This window comes from Coturnix japonica, chromosome 20, assembly GCF_001577835.2.
Source record: "Coturnix japonica isolate 7356 chromosome 20, Coturnix japonica 2.1, whole genome shotgun sequence".
Taxonomy (NCBI): domain Eukaryota; kingdom Metazoa; phylum Chordata; class Aves; order Galliformes; family Phasianidae; genus Coturnix; species Coturnix japonica.
Window position 1 is genome coordinate 5057448 of NC_029535.1, and position 13128 is coordinate 5070575.

The window sequence follows — 13128 nt, forward strand, 5'->3', positions numbered from 1 at the left end:
TGTTAGTGATTAATATTATCAAATCTAAAGACAAAACAAAGAATAAATGACAGATATCAACAAATGAGACTTCCTAAAAAAGGTTTAAAGGCTAACGATCCCTGAAATGTATAAAAATAAATTGCTTCATTAAAAACTATTTTACAAAATTATTCCTTCTTAGCAGCATATTTTCTTCAGAATAGTTCCCCTGTGTAACTACATCTGGGTAGTAAAATTTGATTCAGCGCTGTTCTCATGAACCTACATAGGTTTAGATGCTCTAATTGCACCTTGTCCCTGTGCCTTGTCAGGGGAGCAGGTTTGGGACTTCAAATTAGGCATGTTCAAGGCAAGGCTGTTGCAGTTTATTTTATGCCCAGAGGAGAGAGTGCCCTTCTTTCAAAGGCAGCAAGAAACACGTTTGAACATGAGTGACTGGGCTTTTCTGTGGGCACAGTTCTTCTGAGTCATACACATGGCTCAAACCACAGCCACTCTGCTCTAATTAAAGAGAACTACACCAGGAATGCGTAATAATTAGGTTAGCGTGTAATACACCATCCATGTCAACAGCATCTGCCACAAAGGTTGATTGAAATGTACTCATCCTCCAAACACTATGCTGCCTCTAACAGCTCCTTAACTAATTAATTACTATCCTGTCCTACAATAGCACTACTCCACAGAAATCTGCAGAAAATTAGAGCAAAGACTACGTATAAATCTGCCCTGTTTTAACATGGATTGTAACATCAATGGCAGAAAACCACCCACACAAACACAAAGATGAGAGATCCCTGTCCTAATGAAGATGAATTACAAATAAAAGCCTGTTGTGGGAATGCTGTTTTTTCAAGTTGTCTGTTGTTTAGTCAGAACAGACATAAGGCTTTTTAGCTGAGGATTTAGCCATAGCCTATTTTTGCTTGCATTTCTGAAGTATTTAATGAATAAGAAAGTGTTTTGCTAGAGATGTAGTTTGGCCTCAGAACTTTCCTATGCTTTTGCTGTGAGTTTAGGAAGAAGGTCAGTTGTTCAGGGGAGAGATGTGGAAAAGTGATCGAGACACATGCAATATTGTAGTGCACCAGGCTGGGTACAGCAGATCCCCTGATTGTATTTCAGAGTGACGAATCCCCAGGGCTGTATCCAGTGCCCACTGAGCAGCTTTGAAGCAGCAAGTGAAGAGCTGTAGGAGCTCTGTGGCTGCTGTCCCCATCCCAGAGAAAGCATTGAGAACTGAGAGCTTTACTGCCCAAACAGTCAGTCCAGTTGGCCTGGTGTGATTGTACCTTTTAAAAAAAAGACGTAAGGTTTGAACTCCTGAGTTTTGGTTTCATATTTTGCTCACCATGGTGCTGCTTGACCTTCTAAGTCCGTGTTTGTGTGTAGAGAAAAATGCTGACCTCTTATGGATGGCTTGAGGGGGAGAGTCAAGAAAGTGTTGCCCTTTGCAGGCTCTGTTGCTCATAACTATCCCTTTGCTACTCAGTACTGATGTTATTGGAAATCAATTCTTGGTCTAACCTAGTGAAAATGTTCTTAAGCAGCCTCAAGTGTCTAAATGTCCTCGTTAAACTCATCTGAATGTGCAGGCTGAAATATGTAAGGTGAACCATATACTTCTGGTATAGTAGAACTTATATACCATATACTTCTGGTATATAAGAACAAAACCTGGTTACATAGGAGAGCAAAAGAAATGATGGGAAAATCATGCTAAGATACACTTGGGAAATGAAATCATTGTAATGAACATATCTTCAAGAATGGGAATGTACACGCCTCATGTTTGTCTGAGATCTCCCACCTCCCAGAAAGAAATAGATGTAAATGGGAAAAAAAAAACCAACCCTGATTCTCCTCCAACAGGACACGACAACGTCTGTGCGGATAGGTCTTATGATGGAAGAAATGATCTTCAACCTTGCAGATACACATCTGTTCTTTAATGACCTGGAGGTATGTAGCTGCTTATTTTATTTAGCATCTCTCTTTCTAATCATTTGCATCTGGTCTACAAACTTGCTTTTCTGGCCAAGAAACTTTCAATATTGACCCCAAAGAAATGGCCCTTAGATGGCTTATATTGAAAGCATACTTTACTATGTCCCTCTGACATCTTCATTCTGTTAAGGATTTTTTAGTGAATACATACTAACAATGATGGCTTTTGGCAGCTTTACTAAATCTAATAATGAGGACGTTACTGCTGCTTCTCTGGAAACTTGCTGTCTAATAATTATATTAAGTTAAATTAGCAGAGATCCTATGGAACCGTTAGCAATTAGCTGCAATCCAATGCAGAGGTTTTAAACATGTTCTCTGTTCTGCACATGGAGATGGAGCAGGAGGTCTGCTCAAGCACAGGAATATTGCAGGATGAAATTATACGAGTTTCTACATGAAAGACCAAAAGAGAGAATTCTTCCCTGTCTGCAGTATGGTTAGATCTGACTAAGTATGTCTTAGACAAATATAAGGTCTTATATAAAGTGAAAATCCTTTTGAATGTACAGTAAAATCCGAGCAAAGTCATGCAAGCAAAATTCTGTCACCAGCTGAGAAACAGCTGTACAGTGCTGATGAAAAGCTGTTTGCATTTGGAATCAGTAGGAATGGTCTGAAGGAGTCATTTACAAAGTGAGTAAGGTTGGGTTTGAGCTGTAGGTACTTTGGAGAATGAGGAGAAAGGTTTGGCATTCCTTGGCAGGATTCTGTGGTCTTTACTTGAAAAAGGAAGATTTTTTTTTTCTGCACTGGATAAAATAGGAGAACTTTTCCTGTACCTGGTGAATTCAGTGGGGACTTCTGATTTCTACACTGCATAACAGCACTGTGTTGCTCAGCACACTGTGAGAGATGTGTCTTTTCCGGGCACCTACTTCATTGTGACCTGGGGTTTCGTTTACTGGGAATTACAGAATTGACAGATTTTTCCTCTTTCAGCTCTTTTTTTGTGAAGGGGGTGCAGAAAGTGGAAAGTGACAAAGTCTTTCTCCAAGGATAAAATAGAGAAATGCTGTTTGGAAGTCAAAGGTGCTGTTTAAGCAGCAATAATATTTAGTAGAACCATGGAATATCCCAAGTTGGATGGATCTCACAAGGATCAAGGAGTCCAACTTCCAGATCTCCAGGCCCCTCAGAAATCAATCCTCCCTTCTGAGAGCATTGGCCAAATGCTTTGTCAACTCTGGCAGCTTGTTGCCTTGACCACTGCCCTGGGGAGCCTGTCCCAGTCAAAACCAGCATTTTTCACCCATGAGATCTCAACAGATGGTGCAGCAAAGCTCTGTATCTTGCAGAAATCCGAATATAAACCCTCTGCCCATCTAGAGTTTTGCCCTTCTGGCAAAAGTTTTGACAGCTTTTCTCCTTGTTTAACGTACCACTCTAAAACATGAAGCAAACTAGCAAATTGCCCAGCCTCAGTTAAATTCTGCACTTTTATCAGTCAGTAACAGCTTTGGCTGCTAGAAGCAGCCTCCTTAAGTAAGATTTGTCTCCCGAGGTCTCTGAGTTCTTCAACCATACAGTAGAGATAAGATTTTAATTAAAAGAAATCAGTATGCTTTTTTCTTTCATGGTTCCTAGATATTAAAGGAAGGCAAAGCTAAACAGAAATTGCTCAGACATGGGACTCGGTCATTCGAGCAGGACCACGTAACTGAGTAAGAACTAGTCTGGTAAAAAGCTGAAGATTAGCCTAACTTCTTCAAGTAGAAGTCACCCGTCTACAAAATATCTTGGCTCCATCTCCAACGTATGAAGAGAGATGGATGCTGCAAGACATAGCTGTTCAGCAAAATATTTACAAAGACTGCCTCTAAGTAGCCTGTGCTACAAGGATGCTAAATAAAAACATTTATTTTCCTGGTGCTATTTGGTTGCTACATTAAGAGAAGAAATCTTGCTGATTTTCTGGGCTATCTCACCATCTTCTATTAAAAAATTAAAAAAATTGAGAAACACAAAGTTGGCAGCTGGACGTGGATGGCTCAAAGCCATGACAAACTTCAGAAATCTCAAAAACAAGTTGTGTTCCAGTTAGCCAGAGCAGAAACAAGCAAAGAGAGAAGAGAGCATTGTGAGACAGTTTTTTGTTCAGCACTGTTTTAAATGGTGAAGCACGGGCCCAGCTAGCTGGAAAAAGAAGAACATTTTTTTTATTGAAACTTTTCAGTTTTTTCATACATGCCTGATCAGTGAAACAAACCAAAACCTGACCAAGGTGTTTTGGTTTTAGCTGAGTGTTTTCAGTAATGAATGCAGGGGATGAGGGAGAAATCAAGAGAAGTGAATGTTCTTTACATGTTACACTTTCCAGTAAATTAAGCCATTTATGTTTCGGAGAAGTTGTAACAGACATCCCTTCCTGTTCATCAGCCATCCAATTCTTTCAGTGTTGGATGGTAAATGAAAGTCAAGCTTGAGTATTCACAAAGCGATATTTAAGGACTATACATTAACAAGTGTTGGGTTTGAAAAAGACATAATGAATGATACTTCAAAAAGAAGAAAACAACGATGACACACACACAAAAAAAAGGAAGAGCAGGCAGGGAATCTGATTCAGTTGTAGACCCACAGGGCTTACCGTGTACATTAGCACCATCATGTGGTGTGACACTGAGCTGTGCAATACGAAATAAGCTACAGCCCTACAGGGCTGAAACAGTTTCTGGCTGTATACTGGGTTGGGTCAGGGTGCAAGAAATGTAACTGATAAAGTGGTAGGGTGGTCACACTGTTCAAGACCAGAACAAGATTACTCTTGTCAGGAAATGCTAACCACAGCAAAACATTCCTCTGACATAAATCCATGGCATAGTTCAGGCATTCTGGTAGGGATCAGCAAGCCTGGAGAGAGCAGTAGAGTTTTCTTTTACGTCAGCTTGTCCAAAATACTAAGCTGTCCTTTGTTTTGCTGTTACTGCCTTGTAAGCAATGAAAATCAAGAGGATGAGTTATTCCAATTGATGCAGAATGTCAACTCAGCAGATGACAGAAGAATAAATAGGCTTTTTCAGAGCTTACTTCTTTTAAAGCCTTGCCAAATGGATGCAAGAAGTCAGGCTACTTATAGTCTACCCCACTGCCCTGTTGTCACCCTTACCACGAACGTGATCCACAGTCAGTGCCATCCGACTACCTGCCACTCTGTTGTCTGCCAGGAATTTATGTGCTTTCAGGGTTTTTCTGGAGAAGATTCAGGCAACTTTCCTGGATGCTTTTTGCCTGCTATGTCAGAGAACAGGAATCTCAGAGAGCCAGCAGCTCCATTCAAATGAACTGCTTAACTCACCCTCTCTTGCTGCTGCAGTCTAGCAGAGAGGACAGTTTCCTCTGGGATTTACTCCAGGCTTCAGGCTAGCTGGATAGGAGGCTGATCATCCATCCTCAGGGCAGGTGGGTGAATGGAGAAGCCCTAGATCTAGACTCCTACTGAACACTTATGGTCTTCTTCTAGAAAGATTATTAATGAATTTAGAATTTAGCAGCTGGGCTTCTTTCAAGCTGATTCAGGATGGTGGGGGAAGGTTGATACTTGTTGAAACACAGCTTGGTGGTGTGGCTACCTTGTTACAGAGAATCAAGGCAGCAAATTCTGTCAAGGGCGCTTAAGGCACGCTATGACACAAGCATTGTTCCATTCTGGAGACTGTTAGCAGCTGAGCCACGTTTTCAAATTGCAAATGTGGGTTTTTCCTACACTAATTCACCTACTCACACAGCACTTAACATGCTTATTGGCCACATCACCTCTGCTTGCAGTTGCAGCAGTACAGACAGGTTAGATGCCTATGGTTTGCAAACATAGGCCGTGCAGATTGCTGCCTACAAAGGGCTCTGATCACACCGCAGAAGAGATGGGCAAGTACTCATTTGGAAGGAAGTATTTTCACTCTTTGTTCCACTTCTGGGAAATCATGGAGAATAAGAATTGCTCAAGATTACAGATCACAGAGAAGCTAAAATATGGGTATTTACAATTACATTTTTTTCTCCCAGACTCCTTTTGTTCAGAGTGCAACACTGGCTAAAATATAGTACATTTCACCCTCAGTCCCTCTGGAGATATTACTGCCTAGCTCTCTGAAAAACAGGTGTGAAAAACAAGGAGGACCAACAAAGGGAATGGGAATTAACAAATAAGGGGGTTAGTATGTTTGCAGATTACTGCCTGTCAGAGCCATCTCTGGAGGTTTCATGTTCTGGGAACTGTTAACCCCCACCCACTGTCTTAACAAGGGATGGAAGCTCAACTGATCAATGAGTCCATTAGATGTTTTTTAAAGTTCATCTAACAGTTCTGATACACAGATGGACAACATCCGTGTTGAGAGACATACCTTGAGAATGCTCATAAGTGGTAACTGAGTTTCTCCATGCATCCTCAGGAACAGCTTGTATTTCACAAGGAGACAGCAGAGGTTTTCTCCAAGCCTGTGGTACAGTTTCAGAGCTGCGTTAGCCCACGTTCAAGGTTTTCATCCCACCTGGAGACAGGTCATGTATCACAGGCTGGCCTGGAGATGTCACGGCAGTAAAAACAGTTCAATTCCAGAAGCCAGGAGGATTGGCTGAGGTCTCACACATTTGACTCAGTTACAGGCTGCACATGCCACAGATCACGTACCTCGGAGATCCTAGAATATTATTTTTAAAAGCCAGCAGATGTGGAAACTGGGATTTCCAGTTTCCATTGCAGACTTCATTCAAACAATCTGGACCTTCTTTTCAGCAGCCCAGATATCCTGCCCTGGTTCCCCACTCACTATGATTTCAAGGAAATTCTGCAAGAATGAAAAATTAGTCTCGTAACCAAGTAGTAAAACATGGTCCACATTCTTGCTTTAACCAGCTTCCCCGTGTTTTACCCAGTAACCTGATAGGCTCAGCCGGTGGACTATGAGGTAGCGTCTCACCAAGTGTCATGGTATTTTATGAAGTCAGAAATGTGATAGCTACTGTTGTCACACTTCAGTGTACAGAACAATTCATTCACAAATGAGAAAAACAGATCCCTCCACACATACCTTTCCCCTGACTTAATGCCCTGTATCACACAAATGAACCAGAGTGGGCTGCATCAATATTATCCCAGCATGGCTCACAACAGCCAAGGGGTTGGGGGGAAGGTTAAAAAATGACAGTGGGTGAAGGAGAGAGAGGTGCCAGCAGAAATCTGCAATTCAACTGCTTGTCTCCAGTTACACAAAGCACACACCTCAGCAATGAAGGGAACTAAAGAGATGAGAACATGATAAAATTAGATGGCTTATGGAGAATTACCTGGAATAGGTGCTGCATAAAATGCCATTATTATGGATGAGAGCCATCTGTGACATTTTGCCACTGAAATCCACACTGGTTACTTGTTTGGGGGATTTTGTCTTGTTTGAAAGAGCTGGTTTAAAATAATTCATAAAGCCCATAATTGTGTAGGAAGATAATACAGTACAAACTGTGTGGTTTAAACACAGATACTACAAAATACTGCTGTGGAAAAGGATAACTGTACCTGCAATTCTTCTGACTCCAAAGAAGATTCCTTTTATCAACTGTGCTTTTGCTTTTCATCAATCAACCAGAACAAAGCACGTGTTTGTCAACTTGAAGGTTTTCTGTTTTGTCCTTACTAACAAGGATCAGAGAGAATTAAGGTGGCTTACTGATTTCTCTCTAACGATGATGCTAACACTAGGAAAGAAATGACAGAAATAACAAGTTTTTGAGGTATGATTCAAACAATGGATAATTTTGGAAGATAAGATCTAGAATACATATTTCACGTAGGCTGAGCTCCAAGTATATATCCTGGGTAAATTTCCTGGGCATTGATTTCCTCCTTATTGACACATCGTTCCTATACCCTGTCTGTATACATGTCTCTAGCATGGAGCTATGAAAGGGCACCTTATTCAGTGCTTCAGCACAACTTCCCTGCACACCAAAGGAAGCTGAACTCTCTCAGTGTGCACTGGAAAAACACCAGCAGGACAGACATCCCTGGCAATTTCTGAGACAGACCTTCCCTCCTTGTAATTAAGTGAACATACACTTCCTGTCCAAAGCAATGTTCTCACAAGGAGAGGGGCTGACAAATCTGCACCTTATCATGTATACAGAGTTTATGGAATACAGTTTTCCTGGCTAAAGCACAAGCATCCTCTCTCCCTTCTATCTGCCTAAGAAGGAGTTCGCTTGCTATACTACACAAGAACTGCTATGTCTTTAACACATACAATAAGTTTTTGCACAAGTGCTGTGCAGTACTTGTAGCAATTAACTGACTCTATGCTAGACAGTATTGGCAACATGGAACATTTTATCTTAACGTTATCCTTAAAGTAATTTTTCATCATATGAAAGATTTTATTTATTTACTTACCCAAACATTTACTTACTAATGTCTTATTTTTTTTTTCATATGCTCCACAGGATTGTGACCAGATCCACATAGATGATGTATCATCAGATGATAATGGTCAGGATCTAAGGTATGGGATCTCCAGGCTGGAAGCTGCAGGTCAGGTAGTCCTCAGCTGTTTGAAAATAGCAGGAGGTTGGACAGTGATGTAGAGAAATTTTTCTTGGCTATGCATCTTCTGTGCTCCCTGGCCGCATGCTGTCTGCAGTTATTAAACACAGGAGGAGCAGAGTTCTTGTTCACACATTAATATACCTGTGCCTACTGTAAAGCTCTGACCTTGCTGAGCTTTGAATCATTGTAGGGAATGTTTAAAATCAGGTTGAACTTCAGTCTAACTGCACCTGTTTCTGATATGATTTACCAGCCAGCTGGCACATGTGTTGCCAAATCATTTCAAAGCCAGCTTGAAAGGTTTCCCACTGCCCAACTAGAATGAGTGGGCTTACTAGTAAAGACTATGGATGTGATGCTAATGTTGGAATGGGATCATGGGTCTGGCAGTCTGCTTGGTTTCTTAGCCTGGAAATAAATCAGTCAAATAAAAGAAAAATAACAGGCCACAGGTGCCCTTTTAGATCTTTTGGGTATTCCAGTTGCACACGTAAGAACTACACATTGCAGTGTAGCATTAGGCAGGGTGGCACACGCTTTTCTGGGGCATGAGTGATAGCAGGCAGCAGTGATGAACTCCACTGTTGTACAGCGTGTCCTGTGTACATCTGTGCTGCCATTTATCTCCTTATCTCTTTTCAATTGTTTCCACTCTTTGCTGGTGCTGCATAGACTGCAATTGTAATGGCCTCTCTCCTTCCCTTCTTCCTTCTTCTAGCACGTATAACTTCTCTGCAGATGGCTTTCACAGTTCAGCTGCCAGTGCAAATCTATGTCTGGGCTCAGGCGTTCATGGGGGAGTTGATTGGATGAGGAAATTAGCATTTCGCTACCGCCGGGTGAAAGAGATGTACAATACCTACAAAAACAATGTTGGGGGCAAGTGTCTGCTGCTGGGCAGTAAGTTTGCCTTTTCATCCTCTCAAATGCTTCTGGCCCTGCTAGGAATATGCTGCAGAGGAGGTGCAGAGAGCATAATGATAACAACGCTTAAACACTGAGCTGAACAAGTGTTTCAGCAGTCGTTCTGAAATAAGGATTCTGTATGGGATTTGTAAGAGCTGTGCTAAAATACTTGGGTTAGTGGATGGAGGACTCAAATCCGAACATGGGGCTTTATTTTGTTATTTCTTTGGCCAGAGAACAACCTTCTGAATTTTTCCAAGATGCCTTTGTATGATGTAGTAAGCAAACAGTTCAAAACTCAGTGGATTGTTTTCTTCCACAGAAGAACATATGGTTGAGTTCCATCTGAAGGCATTCTTGAATGCCTACTACTATCTCCCCTAAAACAATACTAGAAGATATCAGGATGCCTTGAGGTTTTTCATCTCAGCTAATTCCAGGCAATTCTTCCAAGAGATTGCTTTGCTTCTATTTTAGAACATTAGTGGCAGGTCTTTGCCTAGAAAGAGAAAGAAGTAATGCTAAGAATATCACCACATACCTGTTTCATTGTTGGGGAAATGCCCTACTCACATGTACTGGAAATGATGCACTGCTTTTCAGGAAGAATTTTTTCTTCCTTCTTTGCTCCGGGCTTCTTTTAACTCAGGCCACCAACCCCTGCACAGATCTCTTTTGTCCTCTTCCTCATTTCTTATATGAGCTTTGTGCTGACTGCAAGAAGGATGTTTTAACATGGGCCTGTGGACTGCAGGTGACTGATACCATTCCTCTGGAGAGGAAGAAGCTGAGCTGTAGTTGCACATAAGTGTGTTACAGTCAGGGCTTACTTACCTTGAGGCAAAGGAAAGCAACCTGCACCAGTGACAAGAGAAAGGCACTGGAAAGGGCAGGATTCAGAGCACAATGAGGGGCCCTTTGGCATACTTACATACAAAAGCACGCAGCTCCCTTTCTGTGCTTCTGCAAAGATGCTTTTCCTGCTTACAGGTTTAATAGGAGCTCCTAAGAGGGAAACCTGGCTGCAGTTAAGAGCAGAACTCGAAGCGCTGACTGATCTCTGGCTCACACATGCTCTGAAGGCGCTGAATTTGATACATTCCCGGTAAGAACAGCTTACAGAGCTGCCTACAGGCTTGATCCAGGCTCTCCTTTGCTTTCCACTTTCCCCTTACTCTAAACAGATCGAGACACATTTATAGGACTTTGCTGGCCAAACCTGTGGGAGGCCTGTCTGCATATGTTGTATTATCAAGGGTTGGGGGTTGCTTGAGATGATGAACTGAGACAAAAAAAAAAAAGCAACCACACTTTTTTTTACCTTTCCTTGCCTACCTCGTCTGCAGCAAACTTATCACATGCAGAGATCTGCAAGGGTAGGAAAGGGTCCTTCCATCCCTGAAGAAATTCACTCAAGTCAAAGCATGGACACTGCCTATGTGGTGTTTGGTTCCTGCAAAATAGATCCTGTCACACATACAGTGGGGCTGCATCACTACTGCTGGATTGTGGTTGGGTTTTTTCATCCTACTGAGTTAATAAAGAGATGTTGTCAGTGCTCAGGTTACCAGCCTCTAGGCGTATAATCCCCCAGTGGCTTGGGAACTTCCAGTTGCAAGAAATGCGTTCTTCTCGCCATTGTTCAGTTTAAGGTAAGAGAAAAAAAACCAGACTGCTGCCTCTACTGACTTTTGTTTCCTAGGCCTAACTGTGTAAATGTATTGGTAACCACAACTCAGCTGATACCAGCTCTGGCAAAAGTGCTTCTGTATGGACTAGGCACCGTATTCCCAATTGAAAACATTTACAGCGCAACAAAAACAGGTAAGAACAAAGTAACTTAGGCTTCACCAAAAGATAGATTGAACTTTTGTCCCTAATTCAGGCACATCCACTCAACCCAACTGCAACAAACAACATAGGAACTTTAGCTTAAGCTTCATGTTTACATCACATCTGCATGCCAACAACCCACACTTAAGCTAGTACAGGCTACAAAAAAAAAAGCCAAGTGCCTCTATGAGAAAGCAAGCCTGAAAAATACCCACCTTATGGAGCAGCATTTTGGGTGTTCAGCTGCACCCAGCTGGGAGGGGGTCGGTCTGGTTGGACCTCTTACAAGAAACGTGGTTTGGATCCTGTTACTTGCAGAGTCAAGTGTGAGGAGTGAGTTTTAGAAAAGCTGTGAGAGGAATAAATATTGACTGAGCTGGCTTGGGGCTTTTGTTTTCTGTACTTTTTGTATGGTTTTGTTTGAATCTTTGAGGTTTGCATTTTCAGGTTCACTACTGCAACCAGAATGAATAGAATAAGGCAACTGGATACAGTGAGTGTTACATCACTCCACCCAACTGCCAGTCTCAGCTGTGCAAAGTCACAAAGCTTATGGAAAATTGGCAGCACCTGGAATTCTTCAACTGATAAAGGGCTCGTAGCTCTCATGAGAGAATCCCTCTCAGATGAAGATCCAGTTGGGCTCTAATTTAAAAAAAAAAAAAAAGCAGGGAATGTATCAAGTTATAGTTCATTTACAACATCAGTTCCAATATGCGAGTATCAACCCCAATAACTTCATGCATCCAGATAAAATGTCTTCTCTTTTGTTGCTCAGGAAAAGAGAGCTGTTTTGAAAGAATAATGCAAAGGTTTGGAAGGAAAGCTGTGTACATTGTAATAGGAGATGGTGTTGAAGAGGAACAGGGAGCAAAAAAGGTACGGTCTGTGGATACCATCTTGGATTCTTCCAAGCTTACATTTCAGTGGCTGTTTCTTTGCTCACTCATTTAACGAAGCTCCTTCCATTTGAAACAGTTCAGAATTGGTCTCAATTCTTAACATGCAAAATACTTAATCTTATGAGCAATTTCCTACCATAGATTCCCTCATCTTAGCAATCAGTGGGATTTTTCAGATAGTTGCTCTGTCACATATTCCAGGAATTCTTTAGTTCTTGAGGGGTTAAGGAATCCTCAGAAATGAGTCCAAGATACATGGCTGGGAATTAAGCGATAATAGCCTGCTGCTTTTGACAGCCCAGTGCCATACTTTAAAGGTAGTGGGTCACTGAACATGACTGCATCAAAGGCTGCCGGCAGTATGAAGATGGGGGGAGGTTCATCAGTCTGGTATGGGCAGGATTTCAAGGACCCTCTCGCTTGTGTCTCCTGGTCTAAGCAGCTCTCCCATTTGCAGGGCACATTCTTTGCTGGGCTGTCACCTCCTGTGATTGATGACAATCATTAGCCAAGGCTTCCACACACCTGAGCTTTATAAGAAAAATAAGAAGGGAGGCAGGAGGAGGGCAAGCAGAGTCTGTCACTGTTTTGCCGGCAGCTCTGATAATATCTCTTTAGTGGGTCGTTTTCCCTCACCTGTCTGATGAGTGATAAATCTCTAAATACTGAACAACAGGATTGACCAAGAGGCCCAAGTTTTCTTCTCCTTAAAGAACAAAAAATAGATAATTTAATGGATGAGGTTTAGTAACAACCATAGGAAGAAAAAGGAGAAGGAAATAGTTCTTCCCCTTAAAGTGAAATTGCAGATCAATAGATTCCAGTCACTGCAGATGTCTGTTTGCTCACTGCCTCTACCCACACTGATGAACAGCTTGAAGGAAACACTGGTTTGCTCACAGGCAACAAACCAGAGGGAAACCTGAGTTGTATTTAAACATCAGGGGAGCGTCAACA

At 41.8% G+C, this 13128-nt stretch overlaps 1 protein-coding gene across 7 annotated transcripts in view; it reads left to right on the forward strand.

Moving 5' to 3' along the window:
• Nucleotides 1–13128, forward strand: part of EYA2 (EYA transcriptional coactivator and phosphatase 2) — a 90267-nt gene that overhangs the window by 69960 nt on the left and 7179 nt on the right. For all 7 annotated transcript variants that reach the window (XM_015881571.2, XM_015881569.2, XM_015881568.2 and 4 more), the window contains exons 10-15: nucleotides 1855–1944; nucleotides 8428–8486; nucleotides 9249–9409; nucleotides 10427–10541; nucleotides 11139–11260; nucleotides 12048–12148. In XM_015881571.2, the coding sequence (XP_015737057.1) occupies nucleotides 1855–1944; nucleotides 8428–8486; nucleotides 9249–9409; nucleotides 10427–10541; nucleotides 11139–11260; nucleotides 12048–12148 (648 nt within the window). The remainder of the gene's footprint in view (nucleotides 1–1854; nucleotides 1945–8427; nucleotides 8487–9248; nucleotides 9410–10426; nucleotides 10542–11138; nucleotides 11261–12047; nucleotides 12149–13128) is intronic.